Source organism: Perissodus microlepis, chromosome 7, assembly GCF_051167445.1.
Source record: "Perissodus microlepis isolate ML-2025 ecotype Zambia chromosome 7, ASM5116744v1, whole genome shotgun sequence".
Lineage (NCBI taxonomy): Eukaryota > Metazoa > Chordata > Actinopteri > Cichliformes > Cichlidae > Perissodus > Perissodus microlepis.
The window spans coordinates 52,609,075-52,630,115 of record NC_140467.1 but is presented as its reverse complement, the minus strand read 5'-3'; the positions used below and the strand labels follow the sequence as shown (position 1 = coordinate 52,630,115).

The 21,041-nt window shown below is 38.5% G+C and overlaps 1 protein-coding gene across 3 annotated transcripts in view; it reads left to right on the top strand.

The window, feature by feature from the left end:
- adamts6 (ADAM metallopeptidase with thrombospondin type 1 motif, 6) overlaps nt 1-21,041 on the top strand; it is a 75,865-nt gene that overhangs the window by 29,730 nt on the left and 25,094 nt on the right. For all 3 annotated transcript variants that reach the window (XM_084935859.1, XM_084935860.1, XM_084935861.1), the window contains 6 exons: nt 2,655-2,800; nt 6,303-6,366; nt 9,287-9,389; nt 10,323-10,456; nt 19,110-19,233; nt 20,892-20,972. In XM_084935859.1, coding sequence (XP_084791985.1) covers nt 2,655-2,800; nt 6,303-6,366; nt 9,287-9,389; nt 10,323-10,456; nt 19,110-19,233; nt 20,892-20,972 — 652 coding nt within the window. The remainder of the gene's footprint in view (nt 1-2,654; nt 2,801-6,302; nt 6,367-9,286; nt 9,390-10,322; nt 10,457-19,109; nt 19,234-20,891; nt 20,973-21,041) is intronic.

Genomic DNA, 21,041 nt, shown 5'->3' with positions numbered 1-21,041 from the left:
AAGAGTAGTCTAAAATTCCTCCATTTCAGAAAGAGTGTAGGAAGCCATAAATGTGTTACGGTCTCTTGCAAATCTTTTGCCATCTACATGCACAGAAATTTGAAACTAAAGAGAAATTCACATTAACTACTTGCATTTTCAGTATAGCCAGAAGCTCATCGATATGAAAGTTCAGAAATTCAGAAATCCCTCCTGAAATAGTGATAGTTACTGTGGGATAGTTATTTAAATGCAAATGGCCTAGGCACTAGGCAACTTGACTCTTATCTTCTTTTGGTTTCCACATACTCCTTTTTTGGGATCACCACAGTGGACAATCTGCTTCTATCTCTGGAATCCTCCTCTAGCACACTAAACTTCTGCATGTCCTCCTTCACTTCACTACATCCATGAGTCTCCTCTGAGGTCTTCCTCTTTTCCTCGTGCCTGGCAGCTCCATATTCCACATTTTTGTCCAGTATATCCACTATCCATCCTCTGCACATGTCCAAATGATCTCAACTTTGTCTCCATATTGCTCAATCTGAGCTGTCCCTTTATATTGGAATATAACCAGAATACAACCAACTGGTAACCAGTCAAGTCAAGGACTCTATTAGAAAGAGCCACATCGCAGATGAATTGCGCTCATCAGCACAGACTGATTCAGATTGGTTACAACATTGACTGCGTTTATAAAATAGATTGCAGTTACTTGCAAACCTTTGCCACTATGTCTGAGAGTGATTGTGGGAAATCCAATTTTGACTGTAATTCTTTGGAGACAAGTTGCCTGTCACCAGAGATTGACAGTTAAAATACTTATGCTTGCCTGCTTAGTGAGCGGTTGTGGCAACTGTTTGCTGTAGGTGGGTGAAATTGGTCACAATGAAGTACATGATGTCTGACTGAAAACCTGTTTGCGATTGCTTTGGTCGCCAGCAGGTTACTGTTGTCAGCTGTAGTTTGCATGGAATTTGCCAACTTGTCTGCACACACTCACCTAAGCCTCTAAGTGTTTGTGAAAATGTCAGGAGTGTGATACAAATTGGAAACAGACACTGTTTACTTTCACAGTTGTGCCTTTTGAAACGTGCTGGTTTCAGAGGTAACGCAACTTTTATTTTATGCACTTTGCATTGCACCTTTTCAAGTTTCACTAACGCTCTGCACTTAGTTAGCAAGTGTTTGTATATGAGTCAGTTAACGATGGGTGACCGCGGAAATCTGCTCGTGACCAAAGCAGTCACAAGGAGGTTTTTGGTTCAGTGGCCTGCAGTGACCGATTTCACCCAACGACAGCCAGCAACCGTCAGGGAATACACATTTCTTCCAAGTGAAAATAGGCTGCCAGATGGACCAAGCTACATCTAGAAGTTTATATGTTTTAAATTAGAATTTGGGTGAACCTGCCCTTTCAGCACTGCAGCTATATTTAATACCTGGTGACCTGTGATGTGAAACAAGCACTTTTATTCTCTTCTCTGTGTGTAGCTATTGGTACCTCACTAGTGTGCACTCATGCATTTGGTGCAACCACACACACATACACAAACTCACAGACGTAAGCAGGCCAGGCTTTCGGTCATCAGCCGAGTGCTGATGCCAGCCAGGTTAGGGGAGACTGTTTTAACACGGATTACGGCAACCATTGTCACCGGATGGTCCGAGGGGTAAAAGGGAAGAATAGGAGAGTGTCACGAGCTGTCACCCATAATTACCATTAGCTCAGTGGAGCCTTTGAGGACCAGGGCCCACGGACAGAGTCCTGTACAACACAGGGGGCCCCAGGTAGAGCCTGGGGGGCTTTAGAACAGCTTTTGGAGCAGCTTTAGGAGAGCCAGTGGCATACTCTGTCTGCCCCTGCTGGGGACGGCTTCAAAGGAATATGAATGTCAGCCATTTCTCACCCAGCGTGTAATGGAGAGAGGCCCTTCCAACAGGACCAGACAGAGATAGAGGTAGAGACTGGGGGAAGGGAAAGCGGGAGGGGGAGACAGCCAGGAATTAACCAATAGAAGGGAGCTTTGCGTTTCTTCTGTGTGTTCAAATTGACCAATAAACTTACAGTTAACGCTGAGGTTCTGTGCCCGTATCAGTTGGTCCTCCACATTTCTCTTTCTCCACACTGCTAATCTTGTTTAGACAGCATCTCAGAAATTAAATGAGAGGTAGAGATAAAGAACGCAGCAGCTCAGCCTAGCCCTCACCTTGACTGTACCGTTCTCTAGAGGGTTATTAACCTACTGACACAGTTGGAGGGACAAAGGAAAGTCTCTGATCCCCTCTTCCCCCACAACTCTGAACAGATTAACATGATTACTCCTGAAACGTAGTTCAGCTCTTTCTCTGCCTCACCTGTCTTGGAAATAACTTCCCATAATGGAAACATTAAATAAATATAGAAGAGTCACGAGATCCACAAGAATTAATTATTGGATGAAATCTTCAAAAGTTGGACCCTGCATGGCCAATATTTTCCTATATGCAGATATATGTTGAATTATGTGTCCTCATAAATTCATAAATTCTCATAAATATTCTAATAAGCTGTATGTTATAGTGAGAATGGGCCTCTTTAACTTGAAGCTGGTCAGTGTGTCTGAAGAAATTATTAAGATATGTAATAACCAAAGTTTTCCACTCTGTGCATACTTCTGCTTCTCCCCACCCAGTGGTGCTACCAGGGGGAATGTGTTGCGTTTGGTACCTGGCCTCAGAGTGTGGATGGAGGCTGGGGGCCATGGTCCATTTGGGGGGAGTGCAGCAGGACCTGTGGGGGCGGTGTATCCTCCTCCATGAGGCACTGTGACAGCCCAGCGTAAGTAGGCAAAGTAAGCCACAGCAAGCTGAACACACACATCCAGGTCCTTGCCTACAAGTGTGTGTTTGTGTGTAGATGTGCATGTGTATGCGTGGCTGTGCGGATGTGTGTCGTAGTGCGAGTCAAGCTACAGTAATTATACAGCAGTCATGTCTGAAATATTCACAAGACTAAATGCTTCTTTAGTGGGAAAACTAAACTGTTAGACCTAAAGTAAAAATATGTTGACTGCTACAGGTAATGACGCTTTTAATTTATGACAAGTGTAAATATTCTGACATGTGGTACAGTGATTTTAATGTTCATTTTAAAATCCTCCACCTGCTTAGAACAAATAATGATTTAGCAGCTCGACAGCCAAATGTAAGGGGTGAATATCTGAGTCACATTTGTCATTATTAAACATATTTAAGAAGATTGCTGCATATTTGCTGGACGTGTAAACATCTCTACTGCCCAGAAAGCCATTAGTTGTTGTTTTTTTTCTTGACGTCGAGTCGAGGCTCTAAAATGAAAGTTGAACCGATGTCTCGGGCATTACTGTGACTGTGAGTAATGTGTTCAACATTGCTTGTTCAACATTGCTTGCTGGTTAGAATTTCTAGTAAGATAAATTTTACAGTAGGTATGGATAAACAAAGCAACCTTCTGCTTTGAAGTCCCCCAATTACCTTACTGAGCTAAGCAGCTTCAAATCTAATGTGGTAATTGTAATTTTATAATACATTAAATTCACCATTCCTATAAACAATAGAATTTATATGTACAAAACCATAAATAACTTCAAAATATTGTTGACCGACACAGCCTTTGTTCTGTGTGGAAATAATATCCGTTCATCTATCCTACGTTATTTTCTTTATACATGCTGCCTTTGGGACTCATTTTCAAATAGCATAATATCTCGTTTCACTGCTATGCTGACGACATCCAAATCTACTTCCCCCTGAATCAGGATGTCCAGTCCTCATTAGTGCCCAATTGTCTGCGGGAAGTAAAAGATTGGCTATTACAAAACTCTCTAACTCTAAATGAAAATAAAACAGAAATTATTGTTTTTGATAGTCCCATTTCCCTGGACCAGCTAACTAATACACTGGGGTCCTATGCCAGCCATCTCTCTTATACCGTTAGAAATCTTAGTTTCCTAACAGACCTTCTTGACGTGTATAGCCCCAAGAGAGCGCTCAGATCCTCTAACCAACTGCTCTTAGTGCAACAAAGGCCCAGACGAAAGACCAGAGGGGACCGAGCTTTTGCAATGGCCGCACCCAAACTCTGGAATAGTCTTCCTATCGATGTCCGCATGTCAGATTCCATTCAATCGTTTAAATCACGCTTAAAAACTCACCTGTTCCATCTAGCGTTTGAAGCAAATTAGTTCGGATTTCCACCTGGTCTGCAGTTGTGCTGTGTAACTGTAACTACAACTGGTTTTAATTGTTTTTAACTGTTTTTGTTGCTTTTGTTGTAATCTGCTTTGCTACCTTGTGTGAAGCACATTGATGGACACTGTCCTTTTTTAATGTGCTATATAAATAAAATATTGATTGATTGATTGATTGATTGATTGATCTATTGTTCAATTTTTGCTGTACTGTGATCAGTTTTGACCATGGAGATGACGTTGGGGTTTCAACCATGTTTTTGGCTTTGGAATTCCCATTTTTAGCCTCATTATGAATGTTTTTACTGTTAACATTTGGATGTGACCAATAATTGTGTAACCCCACACCCATTTACTGGCAGTAAGTCGTTAGCTTGGATGATCTCGCTTTCTGATAACGACCAAAATTTTAAAAATGGTCTCAAACTCAGTAGGAGAGTTCTAAGTAGGTCAAGACTTCTATTGAATCAATGAATGAAGTACTTTTGAAGAAATAATTTTACTTAGTAAGGTATAAAAGGTAGGTGTAAAAATACAGATTTAGCTTCTGGCTCTAAAAAGTGAAGCCATCACAAAAGTGCCATAAGCCTTCTTTTTTAAGGCCACCACAGGGCTTCCAAAAAGACTCCTGGGCCTGTGGAAGTTTATGGGAAAATGGCCCTCTGCCAGGACCTTTGTAAATATTTGGCTGCTGAGTTTATGAGTCTTAGTCACTTATTTCAGTTCATACTGTAAAAAACAAAACAAAAAAGTCCTTTTGGCATACTGTCCATGACTAGTGTGGACACCATTGGTTGAAAATTGTTTGGTGGTCCTTCCATTCTGCTGCATACCGAAGATGACAATCGTTGATGGCAGGACGGGAACATTGTTCCACACACTTCTTGATTGTTATGAGTTCACCATCTGGGTACTTGTAGTGCACTGTGCATAAGTGTATTTCACTGTCACTGTGAAACACACTTATGCACTCAAAACAGCGAGTCTAAGTAGAGAAGTGTGCAATATGAGCCATAGTAACTGGCTTTCCAAGGCTCAATTGAAAGTCTGGATTTCTTCTTTACCATTTTCTAAATTTGAACAACAGGGACAAATGTTATTTGAAATGGGGAAAGAAAGGAATACACCAACGAAACTGTCTGTAACCTGAAATTACCACAAAGACCAATATTAGCTGTTTCAGATAATACTTTGCAGCCATTACAACTGACTGTAAAGGTTCTTAGTCCTTGTTCTTGTGCAGTTTCACGCAGTCTCAGTTAATGTGACATGTGCAATAAGTTAAGACATAGCTTACTCTTCTTCGAAGATTATGGTGATGCGTAGGTTTACTTTAAAACCTCCCATGTGTCCTCACTAGACAAATCATTGACCAGTGCATCTTTGGCGGGCAAGTAGACATCTGGGATCTTTATCCTTCTTCCATTGTCGCATTCCTTTGTTTTGGAAACTAGGTATTACGTCAAACACGTCATGGGAAGGCAAGAAAAAGAGCCAGGGTGAACCAGAGGGAAGGAAGAAAAAGGGGAGGAGGTGAAGGCACAGGCATAATGTGGAACACCTGTGTAAGGTGATCACTGCTGCTCAGCCATCAGTGCAAAGAGGAGGGAGGCAGAAAAAACACAGCCAGACACAGCCTCTAACACATTCATTACATGGCCTGTCTCACAGTTTTTTTTGCAATAAAGTGAAGGGAAGGGAGGCTTCTGAAGGTGAGAAAAAGCAGAGAGATGATAGGGAAAGGAAAAGAAAACCTTCAGAGATGTGGTAGATGTGTAGTGAAGAGTAGAAGAAGGAAAAGCGTGAGTTACGAGTCATTAGACTTGAAATGTCATGTCACATTTAAGAGCTCTTAGAACAGCTTGGATTTCCTGAATGAATCATTGGCACAGATGCTCAACAAAGCAGCAAATGCTGACACACAAACACTTTGTTTTCTGGCAGAGACTTTTTTGCGCCTGTTTCATCAGAAAAAAAAAATCTCTTATGTACTGTTTGCCCTAAAGATAATCTCTGAGAGGAATTTGTGAATATAATTTACGGCGCTTTATGTGGTTTGATGTAAAGAGTCTCTTTTCCCCATCCCTCATTTATTTCTGTTGTGTCTCTCAGCCCATCTGGAGGAGGCAAGTACTGTCTCGGAGAAAGGAAACGATACAGATCCTGTAACACTAACGTGAGTTTCTTCATTTCTTTGCCTCCCTCTTTCATTATCTGCCAAGTAGCATGTGAGCGACTTAAAAAAATGTTGGATCACCTCTTTGCTCTTCCACAGCTCTCCTCCAGAACATGTTATCTTAGAAAAGGGCTTTACAGGCTGCACACTAGCACACAGCATCACGTTGCCTTTAAGCTTTCTGACATATTTTCTCCTGGAACGTAGGACAGACAATGATAAAAATGAACAGACAGAGATTCAATATTCCCCTGGTGACTTTGGGTTTATTTGCGCCCTCTGTCATTTTATAGTTCATTTATTGTTTGTGACATTTCACTTGAGTCAAACGATGATGACAGTTCAGGGTGTATTTCATAAGAAGCAAGCTTTTTTTTTTTTTTTTTGAGGCCTGGAGCAATGTTTTATCCAAATATTTGACATGGCTGCAAGTTAAGATCTCTGTTCAACTATTTCTAGGTGGCCTTTTTCACTAGGTGAAAATTGCAATAGTTAGGGCCTTAGTAGACATTTAACCACAAGTCTTAAAAATAACAGTTCTGAGCAAGCACTGAGTGTTTTCTTTGGAAAACAAGCAATGTCCCTAACCACTATTTCGTCACACTAACCACACCTTGTCCAAAGAAGCATGTGTGTGTGAGAGAGCGTGCCAAATGTAGATACAATGACAAATACTCACAAATTATCCTCAAAAGTATATAAATGGGTGGGCCAAGTTTCATGGCAGACAGCCTATTTATTCAAAACAGTTAAACTGGTAGTAGCAGTCCTTGGAAAAAGGTCTGATGATTGCCAGAGTCATTAGGATCTTTTCTCTTTAGCATAGTTAAAAAACATATGTCTTAATCATAATCTGTGCTTATGCCATACATGTTGAGATATTTCATTACCTAAATTAAAACTGGTGGTGCTGGTGATGTCAGATGGTCCCCCAAATCACTAGAATTCATCCTGTGATTACCATGCATACCTTCAGTATAAAGGTTTTATCACATTTTTATTGCAATATTCCACCAAACTGGTGGACTACCAAGAGCATGCCAACCATAGAGCCATCCCACTAGCATCTAACTTAACGTGTTATCTCTAAGGACAGTTAAATGAGTACTTCCTTGACTGGTTGCGAGTAGTTGCTGGAGGCAGCTGCTGTAAAATAGATTGCTAATCCCAATCATCCACGCCTAAAGACTTGTCAGTGACCCCGATGATAACCAGAAGTTACCAATTTACCGGTTGGCAAGTGATTGTAGGAGGTTGCTTAGCACTTGGCAACAGTGGGAAGAAAAAAGACTCTTTTAACAGGAAGAAACCTCTGAGATTAATAATAATAACTTTGTTTTAACATTCTACAGGAATCCATTTATTTTGCATAATATTTCACAATTTTATTTTTGTGCTAATTCTGTTACCTTTTATTATTTATATTTTGTCTTCTTATCTGACTTCTTTTGTTGTCTTTTTCACTTTAAGTTTTAATGTGCATTAGCCTCTGAATTCAATCTTTATTTCTCATTTTTGGTCATCACTGGTAGAGCACTGACATTTAATTTGATTTGTTTATAAAGCCCACTACAAAAACCACATTTTGTTTTATATTAAGCTCCTCAAGAGGCACAGACGATACCTTTTTAAGAACTTTAATTTTTAAAGTCAGGATAATGAAGGGAAAGTGTCAAGCATTTGCTTAAATGATAGGACTTTTCTCCCTTTTTGTGCCTTCTGATCTATTATTATTTTAATCAGTCGATAATCAACAAGTTAAACATTGATGAAAACCCAACATTATTAAAGTCAGCTTTTCTTTTGTTCCAACAGACGTTAGCACATGTAAATCTCATTTGGTACTGTGTTTTCATTTCAACACACACTTGCAATAATATTATTCTGTCTCCTCTGACTGGATCTGCATGTTTGATGTGCAAGTTTAAAGCGGCTAAATTGGCAAAACACTTGAATGGTAATGAAAGTGGCCTATCCTCCCTATGGCCCACTCCAGCATGGAACACTTTGAGCATGTGAAATACAGCTTTGACCCGAGAGCCTTTATTTGTACCGAGGGAGAGTGTTTTGCGGTTCCTAAGGACCTTTTCACACCAGCAAAGTGTTTCTTTCCACTTTTTACCTCCTCTTATTGGCGCATTATCCACACAGTGGAGTGCCATCCCAGAATCAGAGCCAGAACTCAGTCTGCCTCAACCTGCATTCTATACTGGGCTGTTTCACCTCCTCTGGCTCGGTTTATGTTTCTAATTAGCTAGCCAAAGAAATGTTTCATTATCCATCATAAATCCACACATAAACAATTCATCTGAACACAGAACACAATGTTCTCAGACAGAAATGCCAAGAAACACATCTTCTTTAGTCTGTAAAAAAAAAAAAAAAGTGACATTGTTAATAAAGTAGGGATCTTAGAAAATAAAATGAGCAGATAATTAATTTATTCAAAAGGCAACAGCACGCAAACCTACACATAGACTCTGTAAAAGATGAATGTACCCCCCTTGATGTGATTGGTTTATCAAGTCCTGTTTTAAAGCTTGATTTTAGCAATTTGGCTTTTCAGAAGTCAAAGGAGGTTGGAGGGCTAAAGTGTTAGCTGTTATCAGAGGTTCAGTTTAGGAATTTGAATTTGTTGAGGTGGAGAGTACCAGACCTGTGGGCTTGTTGGTACTAACCTGTGTAGTCACTCCCCAGACGAATTTCAATGCAGTGCAGATGGTGCTGGTTAAATGACAAAATATTGACATGAACCGATTACATGGCAGATCACACAGTTATTATATTGACAAGCTGCTGGAGATCACTCTTACTGACCTTAATTCCAAAGGTCATTGGCACCAGTCTAATGTGAACTGGGATAAGACATTCGATAATCTTGGTCCTTTGTATTCACATTCAGTTTCACTGTTGTTTGCAGGCCTGCCCTGTAGGATCTCGTGATTTCCGAGAGAAGCAGTGCGCTGATTTTGACAACTCCCCTTTCCGCGGGAAGTACTACAACTGGAAGCCTTACACTGGGGGTGAGTTCAGGACTAGTTGTGATCAGTTGTTTGTATAGTACATCCATGGTTTCAAAGTATTACTGTATAACATGAACGATTAATTACTATATAGGCAATAGTGTCTGGATGACGTTTGATCAGAGTTAAATTCACTCCCACTGAATTCTTATTAAATAATTAATAATTACTTACTCTCAGTTTGAACTTGCTAAGAGTTGAAGCTGTTGTTCTGTTAAAACTCTCTAAGAGCTGAGCTGTAAAGCCTCCCTATCATCCCTTTTGTGTCTCAAATGACAGTTTGCAGGCTAGTCTGTTTTCTGGACCCATCTCGGGCTTTTTTCCCCTCTCTGGATCAACAGTTTTTTATTGAGCCAATACCAGTGGAAGGACTGTTGTATTGTCATAGGTACTGGCAGGAGTGTCTCTCCTTGAAGTCTGCAGATCAAGGAAAATATCCACTTAACTAAGACCACAAATATCTCAGAGAGAAGTGATAAAGTTTGAAGCATGTAAACACAGCTTTTGTTTTCTCTCAGAGATGTGAGAGCTTAAGTCTGTTTTGTCAAATCCGTCACCTCCTCTCTTATAGCGCTCCGTGGGCTGAGGCGTCATGTAAAAACAGGAGATAACCTACACGTGGATGTCAGTGTAATTGTTTTTGGCAAGCAGCGCTGTCTCTGTTGTTGTCAATGTTACAGTGACGTCAAGTTTTGGGGGTTTTAGATCTGAGCACCGCTGACTTCCCCCCCCCTCATGATTATTACTGTCAACAAGTTAAGAGAAGATCCCAGAGCTGGCTGCAAGTCCTGGAATAGCATCGGCATTTGCTGGTCTCTGTGTTGTTAGGGTTCTGTCAGGGGCCAGGTCACGCTGTCTGTTCCCTGTGTGAAACTGAACTTTAGGTAATGATGTAATGACGTGCTCGGTTTTTGTCCATGCTGTGTAACCCAGGTGGTGTGAAGCCCTGTGCGCTGAACTGCTTGGCAGAAGGCTATAACTTCTACACTGAGCGGTCTCCTGCTGTCATAGATGGCACCCAATGTCAGGCTGACTCGCTGGACATTTGCATCAATGGAGAGTGTAAGGTAAGGGAGCCAAAACCACATCTTCAAACACTTCTTGTGTTTTACAAATGTATTTTTGATTCTCATTATTGAAGGATATGCAGTTGTTACAACAAACTGTTGTTGCTCCTGGCACTGGATGTATTAAATATTAAATATCTTTATATTTACCTAACCGCATCAGTGAGGGTCATGCATGAAAAATCAACCAGTGCCTCCAACTTGACTGCCTTACAATCAGCTGTTTGTTTGTTTTTTTCTTTGCACATGACAAAAACTAAGATTGTGGCTTTGGCTTATGAGTTTATTTAAACATAAAAAATAGAGCTTAAAAGTTGTTTTCAGTCCAGGAAATTTCATGTGGCTAGTTTGAGGAAATATTGAGGTAACTATGAGGAAGCTATGAGGAATCAACAATGCAGGGTAAAAAAGCCTTCTTGCTGTGAGGTGACAGCTCTAACCACCGCTCCAGCATGCCTTGTAATTATTGGACTTATTGTGTCTATTGTGTTTTTCAGTTAACTACATAATCAAACAACTGTTCTCTTAATAGTTTTTTGAGTAAGTAATTTTTGAGGAAAAACGTTAAGCACTAGGTTTATTATCTAGTTAATTAGAAGTTATTACTTTTTTTTGTCTTATGTGATTATGAAAATAGTTTTTTTTAATTTGTTGATATTCTGTAGACCACTGACTTAAAGATTAATTAGCAAAACCAAGTTGTTAGCAGCAAGCATGCTGTAGTTGCACACCGTTTTGTAATTCAGTGACATTCTGAAGCCTCTGTTTTCTTAAAGTAGGAATTTTCTCGTGACAAATGGTTAACAGGTTTGCATTTACATGCAGTAAAGCCTTAGGCTAATCAGTTTCCCAGCTTGGTAGAATTGATCAGCCTTACAGCATTCACTTTACTATTTCTTCTGTAATTAGCTAGCTTGTCAGCATGCAGTTACTGTAGAAGTCCATGTCTGTTTAGTTTTGCATTTACTCAGAATGCATGTTTCTGTGCAGACCACAGTACAACTGGGCGGGCTGAAATTTATTGAGAACGTAAAGTGATACACAAGCCTGATTAAAATATGCAAAAGCCCATATTTGGCCGGCATTAAGTTTCAAATATGTGCCTTAAAGGGAGGGGAATAAAAAAAAAGAATTATTTAGCCCTCTACTGCATGACTTTTTAATTTTTGGGGAAAAAAATATTTCTCCCTATTTTGGGGGAGCTTTGGGGTCCCTAATAATATATCAATCATAAAATTTGAAACCCTGCCCCCCCAAACAGATATTGGTTTGTTGCTTCAAGGCAACACTGTGCGACAAGGGTAGTCAAACACAAAGTTATTCTATAATAAGTTTTATTAGTACAACAAGGATGAACAAATAAATAAACAACAAATAAACAATGTAAACATTTCACAGAACAATAAAACACCAAAATACATCCAACATTTGCCCCTAACCCCGTACACACACACACACACATGCACGCGCGCGTTGTGTTTCCATCACTTTTGGGGACATTACATTAACTAACATTCATTTCCTGGAGACTTATCCTGACCCTACCCATCACAAGTCCCTACCTGAACCTAACCGTAACCCTGACCTTATCCTAAACCTAACCTTACCCTAACCCTGACTCAAGCCTTCACCCTAAAATTTAATGATTTACCTTGCAATTTGTCCCCATAAAGTTGGCGAGACCTCTCAATGTGAGTGTGTAAACAAATTTGTGTCCCCGCAACGATAAGTAATACACAACCACACACACACACACACACACACACACACACACACACAATTACTTTACCAACTGACCCCTGAGCTCCTAAGTGTCCCTCAAACCTTATTCAGCGATCCACTCCTCTACTTCACAGTCGCTCCATAATAGCTCACTGTCCTCACTTTCTGATTATTAACTCGAAATTTGGAGAAACATAACTTGAAATTTTGAGTTACTTGAAATTTCGAGTTAGCTCTGCCATAGGGCTGTGCGATATGACCAAAATCTCATATCCCGATATAAGACATCTATCGTCCGATAACAATATAAATCACAAAAATTTTGCATTTTCTGTAAATTCTGTGACTCTCCGGCAGCTCGACTTGCGTGAAGTGTTTCCAGCTGAGCGTCGTGTACCTGGAGTCGAGTGTTTTAACCGATGCATGAAACTATACATTTTTAGACATAAGTTGTGAGTATTTATTACACGGCATGCTGCGGGGAAAAGCCTGTTCTAACGTTTGAGTCTAAGGTTTATTTTTTTAGCACCTGACGGCTCTTTTTTGCTTCTCATCCGTAAATACTCTGAATCACGTGAAAGAGTATGCAGAGTATTTTGTAAAGTCTCAACAGGATCTTGAGCTTTATTGTGAAAGGTTTATGTAGAAAATAAACAAGTGGACACGCGATGGTTTTACTGTCATTGTTGCTAACGACAACGCATAAGGCGCTTGTCCGTCTGTAGTGTGGTTATATAAAATATAAGAGAAAGAGAGAACTTTAAGAAATTAATATAGCCACTACAGTGACCATCAAAACGATGAAAAAATGTTGCCGTAAACAGTTTATTTTGCGACACCACGAAACTAACAATAGCGTAAAATGAAATGATAGACCTTTTTATATCGTCATCCGATATATATCGTTATATCGAACAGCCCTACTCTGCCAATCAGTAATCTACGTGAATGAGGTCACTTTCTTGTTACCCGGAAGCATATGGCGCAGAGTAGTGCGCACTCAAAACCGGATCGCATCAAATTGCCGCTTTCGCGAGTACGTTTGCTGATAGTAACGCCATGTGATTCGGCTAATAACACAAGGATTTCATCATTTTTGAAGCCACGCTGAAAATACTCGCCAATCTGTGCATTCATGACTGGATGTAATACCGGTAGCTTAGCTGTAGCATTTGTACCTGAGGGTACAACTCTGAGTAGCTCCTGATGCATTCATGTTAATGAGACATGTTATGTAAAGTGTGTGTTATGTAAAGTGAGTGCTCAAGTAGAGTAGAAAAGTGCTATAGAAAACCAGTCCATTTGCCATTAAGGATGAAATGATGAGACTGCGCCTACGCCTATTAGATAAATAAGGATTATTATGTACTGTGAATCATGAGGAGTTACTCTAGTAGCATCAAAGAATCAAAATAAGGAGATGGAAATGTTTTTAATATGTCCCCTTTAAAGGTTGCAGTTTGGCAAGCTTTGAGGTCCATGGTAAAGCAGCAGATATGAACTAATAAGTTGTCAGGGAGGATTTCAAGTGAGTGTAAATGTAGAAGGAGGACTTGAGTGGGGATTTTGGCTGCACAAGTAGTTGACCTCGAAGGGGGCACAAACTCAGAATGTTTTCACTGTGCCTCATAGCTAATCTGGCAAAACTGTACATATCTTTAATTGTTGCGGAAAGCTTCTGGCTTGTGTTTCAAGACTTTTTGGATGTACGTTTAATGGAATTATGGCAAGAGCTATAAAAATAAAACTCAAGTTTTATTGAACTGTAGAAAGAGTTTGAGACCCAGTGATGTTTAAATCTAGAAAGACTGACTCTAAACATTACCATTACTTCATGTTCTAGTCAAGAATGAGCTTTTACCTTTCAATTTGATTTTACATTCAGAGCTTTTCATTGCAATTCTAATATTTGTAGTCATACATAAATATGAGACGACTCCTGCTCGATGAAGGCAAATCAGGTAAATTACCAGAAAAAGAAATGTTTGTTTCACGCAAATGCTGATGCTGATTTGCAATAATAACATAAAACAAAACACTGCTATAGCACCGTCCTTTGTGGGTGTTTAACCCTGACATTTTATCAAGTTCCTGTCAAAGTGACATTTTATCTCTTAGCTTAGTAAGAGTTTGCTCAGCATGTGAGCCAGTTTTTATCTATATCTATAACAACTCTGCTAGTGAGATACTGACTGCGTAAACAAAAGAGCCGAAACCGCACCATTCTCCAGTGAAGAACAATCCGGTCTTTGACTGTGGCTGATTGTGATCGAATGACTGCTGAATAGCTCTTTTTGCTTCTTATCAGTACTCTGCAGCCTCCACCAGAATTGTTTTGTGGTAAATAAAACACAAAAATCATTGTTTTTTTTGATTGAATAATGATTTTATATATATATATATATATATATATATATATATATATATATATATATATATATATATATATTTGAAAAGGCTGATTTAATAACGAGGAAAAATAACATTTTATCTTTCAATAAAATGTTATTTGGGTTGGCAGTTGATGCTGTCTTTGTTTTCATGACTGTAAATCATTTTGTGTAGTGAGTGTGTATTTTCTGAGATGCAGCTGAAATAACTTTTTGGTTGCTCACTTTAAAGTATTTGCTTTGACTTCCACCTGACCGATACAACTGGATCCCTGTTTGGCATAAACGCGCAGCGTCTTTGCCCACAACATTACTGCGAGTCTAATATAAAAACACAACATGATGTGTGCTTTAATAGCAAGAAAACTCAGAAGAGGTGGAATATTCCTCGCTGAAGGAGTATTGTGGGTTTTCTGAATCCGGCTTGTCGTTTTATTTCAGGGGCTGGCTCTCTGTGGGTTTACTGTCACACTGTGATAAATCTCTGGAACACTGTCTGCCTGGAAAGATCTCAGAAACACTCAAAACTGCTATGCTGTGCACATGTGGTGGGAGAGAGAGAGAAAGGGAGGAGGAACGATTACGAATAACACTGAAGATTGTGACAGAGTAAAAAAAGAACCTAGGAAACCCACAGGACAACTGTAAGGATCAATGACAACGAAATCCGTCTGTAGTCATCAGGTTTTGTGTCACTGCTGCTCTCAAACCCTGGTCAGCTGATATTTTACCCTCTTTTTAATCAACATAAATGTCCAATAACTCATCTGTGGATGTTATTTCAATAATTGCAGTGAGTTTCTCATCTCAAGCTGGCAGATCAGGTGTTCCTCCACCCGCTTCCCTCTTTTCCTCCTTCCTTTTTTCCAAATCAACTTGAATGTCAAAAATTTTCCCTCTTTAGTTGTCTGTGTCTCATGGGACACAACATTGACTGTCTTAGTTATTGTAGCCTGAGCTCCTTTTTTTTTTTTTTTTGTAACTGTCGACTCTCCTGAGGAAACACTTTGGAAAGCTACGCCTTCTCTGGCTTCCTCCTCGGAAGCGTAATTATTTTAGTTTCTTTAGTTTCAGTCATAAACTCTCCTTCTTTTTTTCTTTTTTGGAGTAGGCTTCGCTCTTAGAACAGCTTACCTCAAGATCAATGTATTTTCTTATATAGAGTAATCAAGGTGTGACATACTATAGATGGCAGATGATGGGCAGCTCTGCCTCAGGAGGAAGGGCAGGATTCCTTCAGTCTGGATGTCGAGGTGTCCTTGGGCAGGATGATTAACCCCAAATTGCCCCTGATGAATCCATTAGAGTGTGAGTGTTTGTGTGATAGTAAGAAAGCACTTATAGGCGTTGATTAAAGCTGTGTGTGAATAGATGAATGACGCGTGTTAGTAAAAGGTGCTTTGAGAAAAAAAAAAGTGCTTTGAGTGCTCAGAAAGTGCTATGTCTGCAAGCCTGCCGAATTTAGAGTGATTCTAATTCCCTAACATCACACAAACAAGTAGTAATCTTGCTTGTGCATGTGTGCAAGTTAAGAGCATTTCTACACATATACAATATTCACCATTGCATGATAGTTGCAGCGATTTACTGAAATGTGCAAATAAATGGAAATACAGTATGTAAGGCACAAACAGAGTTTGTACAGTTCAAGGAGTATTTGGGAACACCACCTTTATTCTTCAACACAGCCTGAACTTTGCTGTAGACATTTGTATGTCTCTCCTGGCTTCCTCTGTAAATATCGATTTGAACCGAAGAAATGTAAATTTGGATTCAATACTCCATAAGGCCCACTTTCACAGATTTTCAGACCAGTTCTTGTGTAATTTAGCATACCTTAGCATTTTCACAATGTTTCACTTCCTCAACAATAGCTTCTTGAGAGCCACTATTTCCAGTGACGCTTTAGCAAACAATAGATGGATCAGCTGAACGGCCGGATGTATCTCTCAGGTGCTGTTGGAAGAAAATCAACAAAGATGTGATGTCTTTGTTAGATTTTTTCCGGTTTCTTAAGGGCATGACTTTCAGATAATGCTCATCTACTGTAGACATTCTTTTTTTAATCCACAATATGAGTGAACTGATGCACTGACACATAATTACAGTTACTAATGTAAACTTTAGGCTACCACACTAACACAAAATCACTAAGCTAACACCCTTCATAGTTTCAAGGTTAGCACAGACTCAATTGTAACATGTTCTTAATCTGGAGTTCTTCGCTAATAGCTTTGTCTTTTTGTCTTTGCAAATGTTCTGCCAGCACCAGTGGATTCTTTCTGATCTGGACAGTTTGCACTTTATGGCTTTATCCTTGTGTGTAACAAAAATGAAAGTAATTTTCATAAAGCTGTCAGTGCTCTCAGTTTTCTAAGTTTAAGTGCTGCATTCACATTTTTATGGAAGTAAATGTAAGTGTAAAATGTAAAATTGATGTTCTCATGTAAAGTATTAGCAGTAAGCCTGCAGTTCTTTGCATAATACTGAAATGCTTTAGAACTAACCATCAACAGACAGTACTACTGGCACTGTAGCCCTTAAAGGCCTTTAAATAATAGTAAAAAAGAAAATGACATAATGAAAACCTTAAGTCAAAACCTACTGAACACCAGCAGTCCTTCTGTGAAGCTCCAAGGCATTTCCAATCAAGCAATGAAGCAATCATTGCAAATTGAGCACAGATAAAAAAAAATTAATGGGGTCCATAAGGACTCCATATAAAAAGCTATTTGGAGCCAACACATTTTATATCTGTTAGACTGGCTAGTTTCAGACTCTGAATCTGGTAGTTTAATAAGCTTCTCTCTGATAGAAAAAAGTTACAGCTATTAATGCTAACTTGACTAGGATTAGGACACTGAGTAAAATGTATATAAACAGTCCATTTTAAATTATCTTTGGCCCAGAGAAGACTGGGCCCTTCTGGCTCATGTTCACATATGGATGATAGAGCTTTAACCTGCGTTTGTAGACAGCACTGCAAACTATGTTAACAGACAATGATTTCTGGATTTAATTTCCATATCAGAATCAGGTTTTTAATGTAGTGCGGCCTGAAGGCCAAAGATCACAGCAGTCCAGTACTGACTTGTCCCTTGCACACAGAGATTTCTGCAGATTCTCTGCGACTTTTGATGATTTAGCTAGTCTTAGCAATTTTATGTTGAAGAGCATTATTCTTAAATTGTTCCACAATTTGTCAACATAACTTTTTGTAGATTGGGGAATCTCTGCCTATCTATACTTTTGAGTAAGACTAAGATGCTCTTTTTATAAGTATTCATGTTACTGACCAGTTACCAATTAACCTCATTAGTCACGAAGTGCTTCTCCAGCTGTTTCCTTTTAGTTCCACTTTTTTTCCTTCCCTTCATTGCTCCCTTCCCAACTTTGAGATGTATTATTGCCATCAAATTTAAAATGAACTAATATTTTTCATGAACTAGTAGAATGTCTCAGTTTAAATATTTGATGATTTTTTTATGTTCTACTGTGAAAAAAATATAGGTTTATAAGATTTGTAAGTCATTGCATTAAATATCTATTTACACTTTTTGGAATTGGATTTGTCAAAAGTATTTTGACGAATTTTGACAGATTTTCAATGTAAAGAATGAAGATTTATACTCAGTATACAGGCACCGTGTGTCCACTGAAGCTCCCTAAAAATAAGGACTACTCTTTGCATGGGCCTATGTGAATACTGTATAAATAAAGTACGGCATTGTATTCTGAGGACTTCCTTCAGGAACAAACAAATTCTTTCCAAAAAACTCCCCCACAGTGAACATGTCAGTCATGTCTTACTATTTCTTTTAAAGGGAAGGTTTTATTGGCTTTTAAGCAATCGTTTGACATTTGGGGACATTTCTTTGTTTGCCTTTTTCTTAAGTGTTAAATGGTGACGTTTGATGCTACCCTTATGATGTTACTGTACAATGATACTGTACAGCTGGTGGCTAATTAGCTGAGCCAAGCATGAAGCCTGGAAACAAAAAGAAACAACTCTGGATGTGTAATAACTAATGAAAATATTCCTATTACAGTCGCACAGTAGTGCTTTGTAGTTTGGTAAATAACACATTAAATCTGGTTGGTTTAACCTTTACATAATGCTTGCAAAACAATATTTTTACACCACTTTTTGGAGCTTAAATAAACAGTATAACTTTATCAAATTAACTTTAAGGGCAGTGTTCAGTGTATTTTGTTACCTTTGAATAGAGCTGGATAAACAGACTCCGGAGTAGTGTAGTAGATGCACCTAACTATGATTTAATTATTAGCTGACACACTAATCTATTATTTCCCTTCATGATATAGTTTAGCACATAGTTCAACCTTTTGTGAAATATAGCTATTTTTTTAAGACATAAAGCCAGTTTTCTGGAATGTAACCAGTTGATCTTTGAAAAAACTTCTTTTTTTTTATTTTAAATGTAAAATAGTAGAAAATAAAGCAAACATTTAACCCCTTTTCTAGTTTTCATTTAAAACAATGCTGATTCTCAATCTCTAACTTTGTTCAACTTCAAAAGCATGTTGGCTGTGACAACATACTGGGCTCAGACGCCAAAGAAGACAGATGCCGTGTGTGTGGAGGGGATGGCAGCACCTGCGAGGCCACAGAAGGACTCTTTAACAAGTCTCTACCCAGAGGAGGTAAAACATATCTGATTCCAGAAAGTGTTCTGTAGTCTGTTTAAGCTGTTAAAATTAATGACGCTGAGAAAAGTAAAAAAATAAAAAATAAAATAAATTTTAAAAAAAATGGTGGTTGATGTGACTATACAGCCAGATGTTACTGCATGTAAACACACAATATGGGAGTAACTGTATGTTTCTATACAGCAAAATGCAGTTGTATCTTGGTACGATTAAAGGACCATGCCAACTGTGCATTGTCTACTAGACTCATTAGCCAGACATTATCAACCCCCATTAAGTGTAATAGGTATAATGAAAAAGTGGTATGCAAGATTAAGTTCAATCGAATATACACCCATAAAGTAAATGATTAATTTATAATTTAACTTTCATTATGGTTGCATATTTATATGCATTAATTATTTCAATAACATGTTCTTGACAAAAATGCATACAATGACTGAAAAGATGCGTTTGTAGGCTGGACTAAGTCACTTGGCTTAAAATTAATTAGCCTCAGATACATTTACACAGTTATTTTTGTTGAACCTCTAGGTCTCTAAGAGCAATAAACTTCAAACCTTAATGAGTCAAATGGTGTGTTATAATATTGATACTGTAAACATCACAATTTGTTGATATCAAAAGTGGGTAAGTGGTATTTTAGATGTTGTGAAATTAAAATGATAGCATTCTTTTACAAGGTGTTATACACAAGAAAAAACTGGGATCATTATGTCATCATAAATGTACCTGTGTGCCAGTTTTGGTGGCTCAATTACTATTTGTCAAGGAGCAATTTTGGACAAACAGCGAGGTTCCACAAAACTAGGTTCCACAGAATTCAGCTTTTACTCTTAAAGTTGTTTAATTTTTATTTATTTATTTAGATCTGGCCATATTTAATCAAAATTAGCTATTGTTAGCTATTGTTTCAACATATCAGCCAACAAAACAAGAATATGGAATATTCATTGGATGATTGTGTAGCTACAAACTTTTACCTTAACCAGCAGATCACTTCTGGCTCTCTTGATTTTACAGTAAGTTACTGAAAGGGGGCAAAATGCAGTTTATATATGTAGAATATGCAGAAATGTCTAACCACCTGTGACAAATTTAAAGTCAGTGGAGATTGTCCAAATGCCAAAACATCCTTCACGTAACAAAAATAATCTTTCATCAACATGTGATTTTCTTTTTAATTGTTTTTTAACATGGCAAATGTTTTGAGCCACTTAAAATTATGATGACACATCTAAATGCAATTCTTTTCCCATTAATCAGTGAAGGAATGAAGGAATGGAGTGAAGGAGTCACTAGCAGAGAAAGGGACTTGGTGCTGGTTGTGGTCTGAGGTAGTCTATAGTGAGCAAAAGAGACAGAGAAAACATATTTCTCCTTCTATGGTATGGCTAGTAAACCATCTAAAAATACTGTGTGTGTGTGTGTGTGTGTGTGTAAGTGTTAAAAAAAGGAGAATGTTTCATACTACTGGAAGATTGCTTTGTCATTTTGGATGATTTGGAATTTATTCTATAGATGTACTCCTACGTTGTATGATATGTAACTCTGTGTGTTCTCTGTTGTAAAACATGTCAGATAGGAATGAGAACTGCAGTTGTTTCAGTGGGAGGAACACTATCTCAATGATATTAGTTCTTGTCTTCCAGGCTACATGGAGGTGGTTCATATCCCAAAAGGTTCTGTTCACATAGAAATCAAAGAAGTGACTATGTCAAAGAACTACATCGGTAAGTAACACCCTTGAAATGATAAAGACACATGTATAGAATTATTTTATTAGATTTTTATTACCTGCA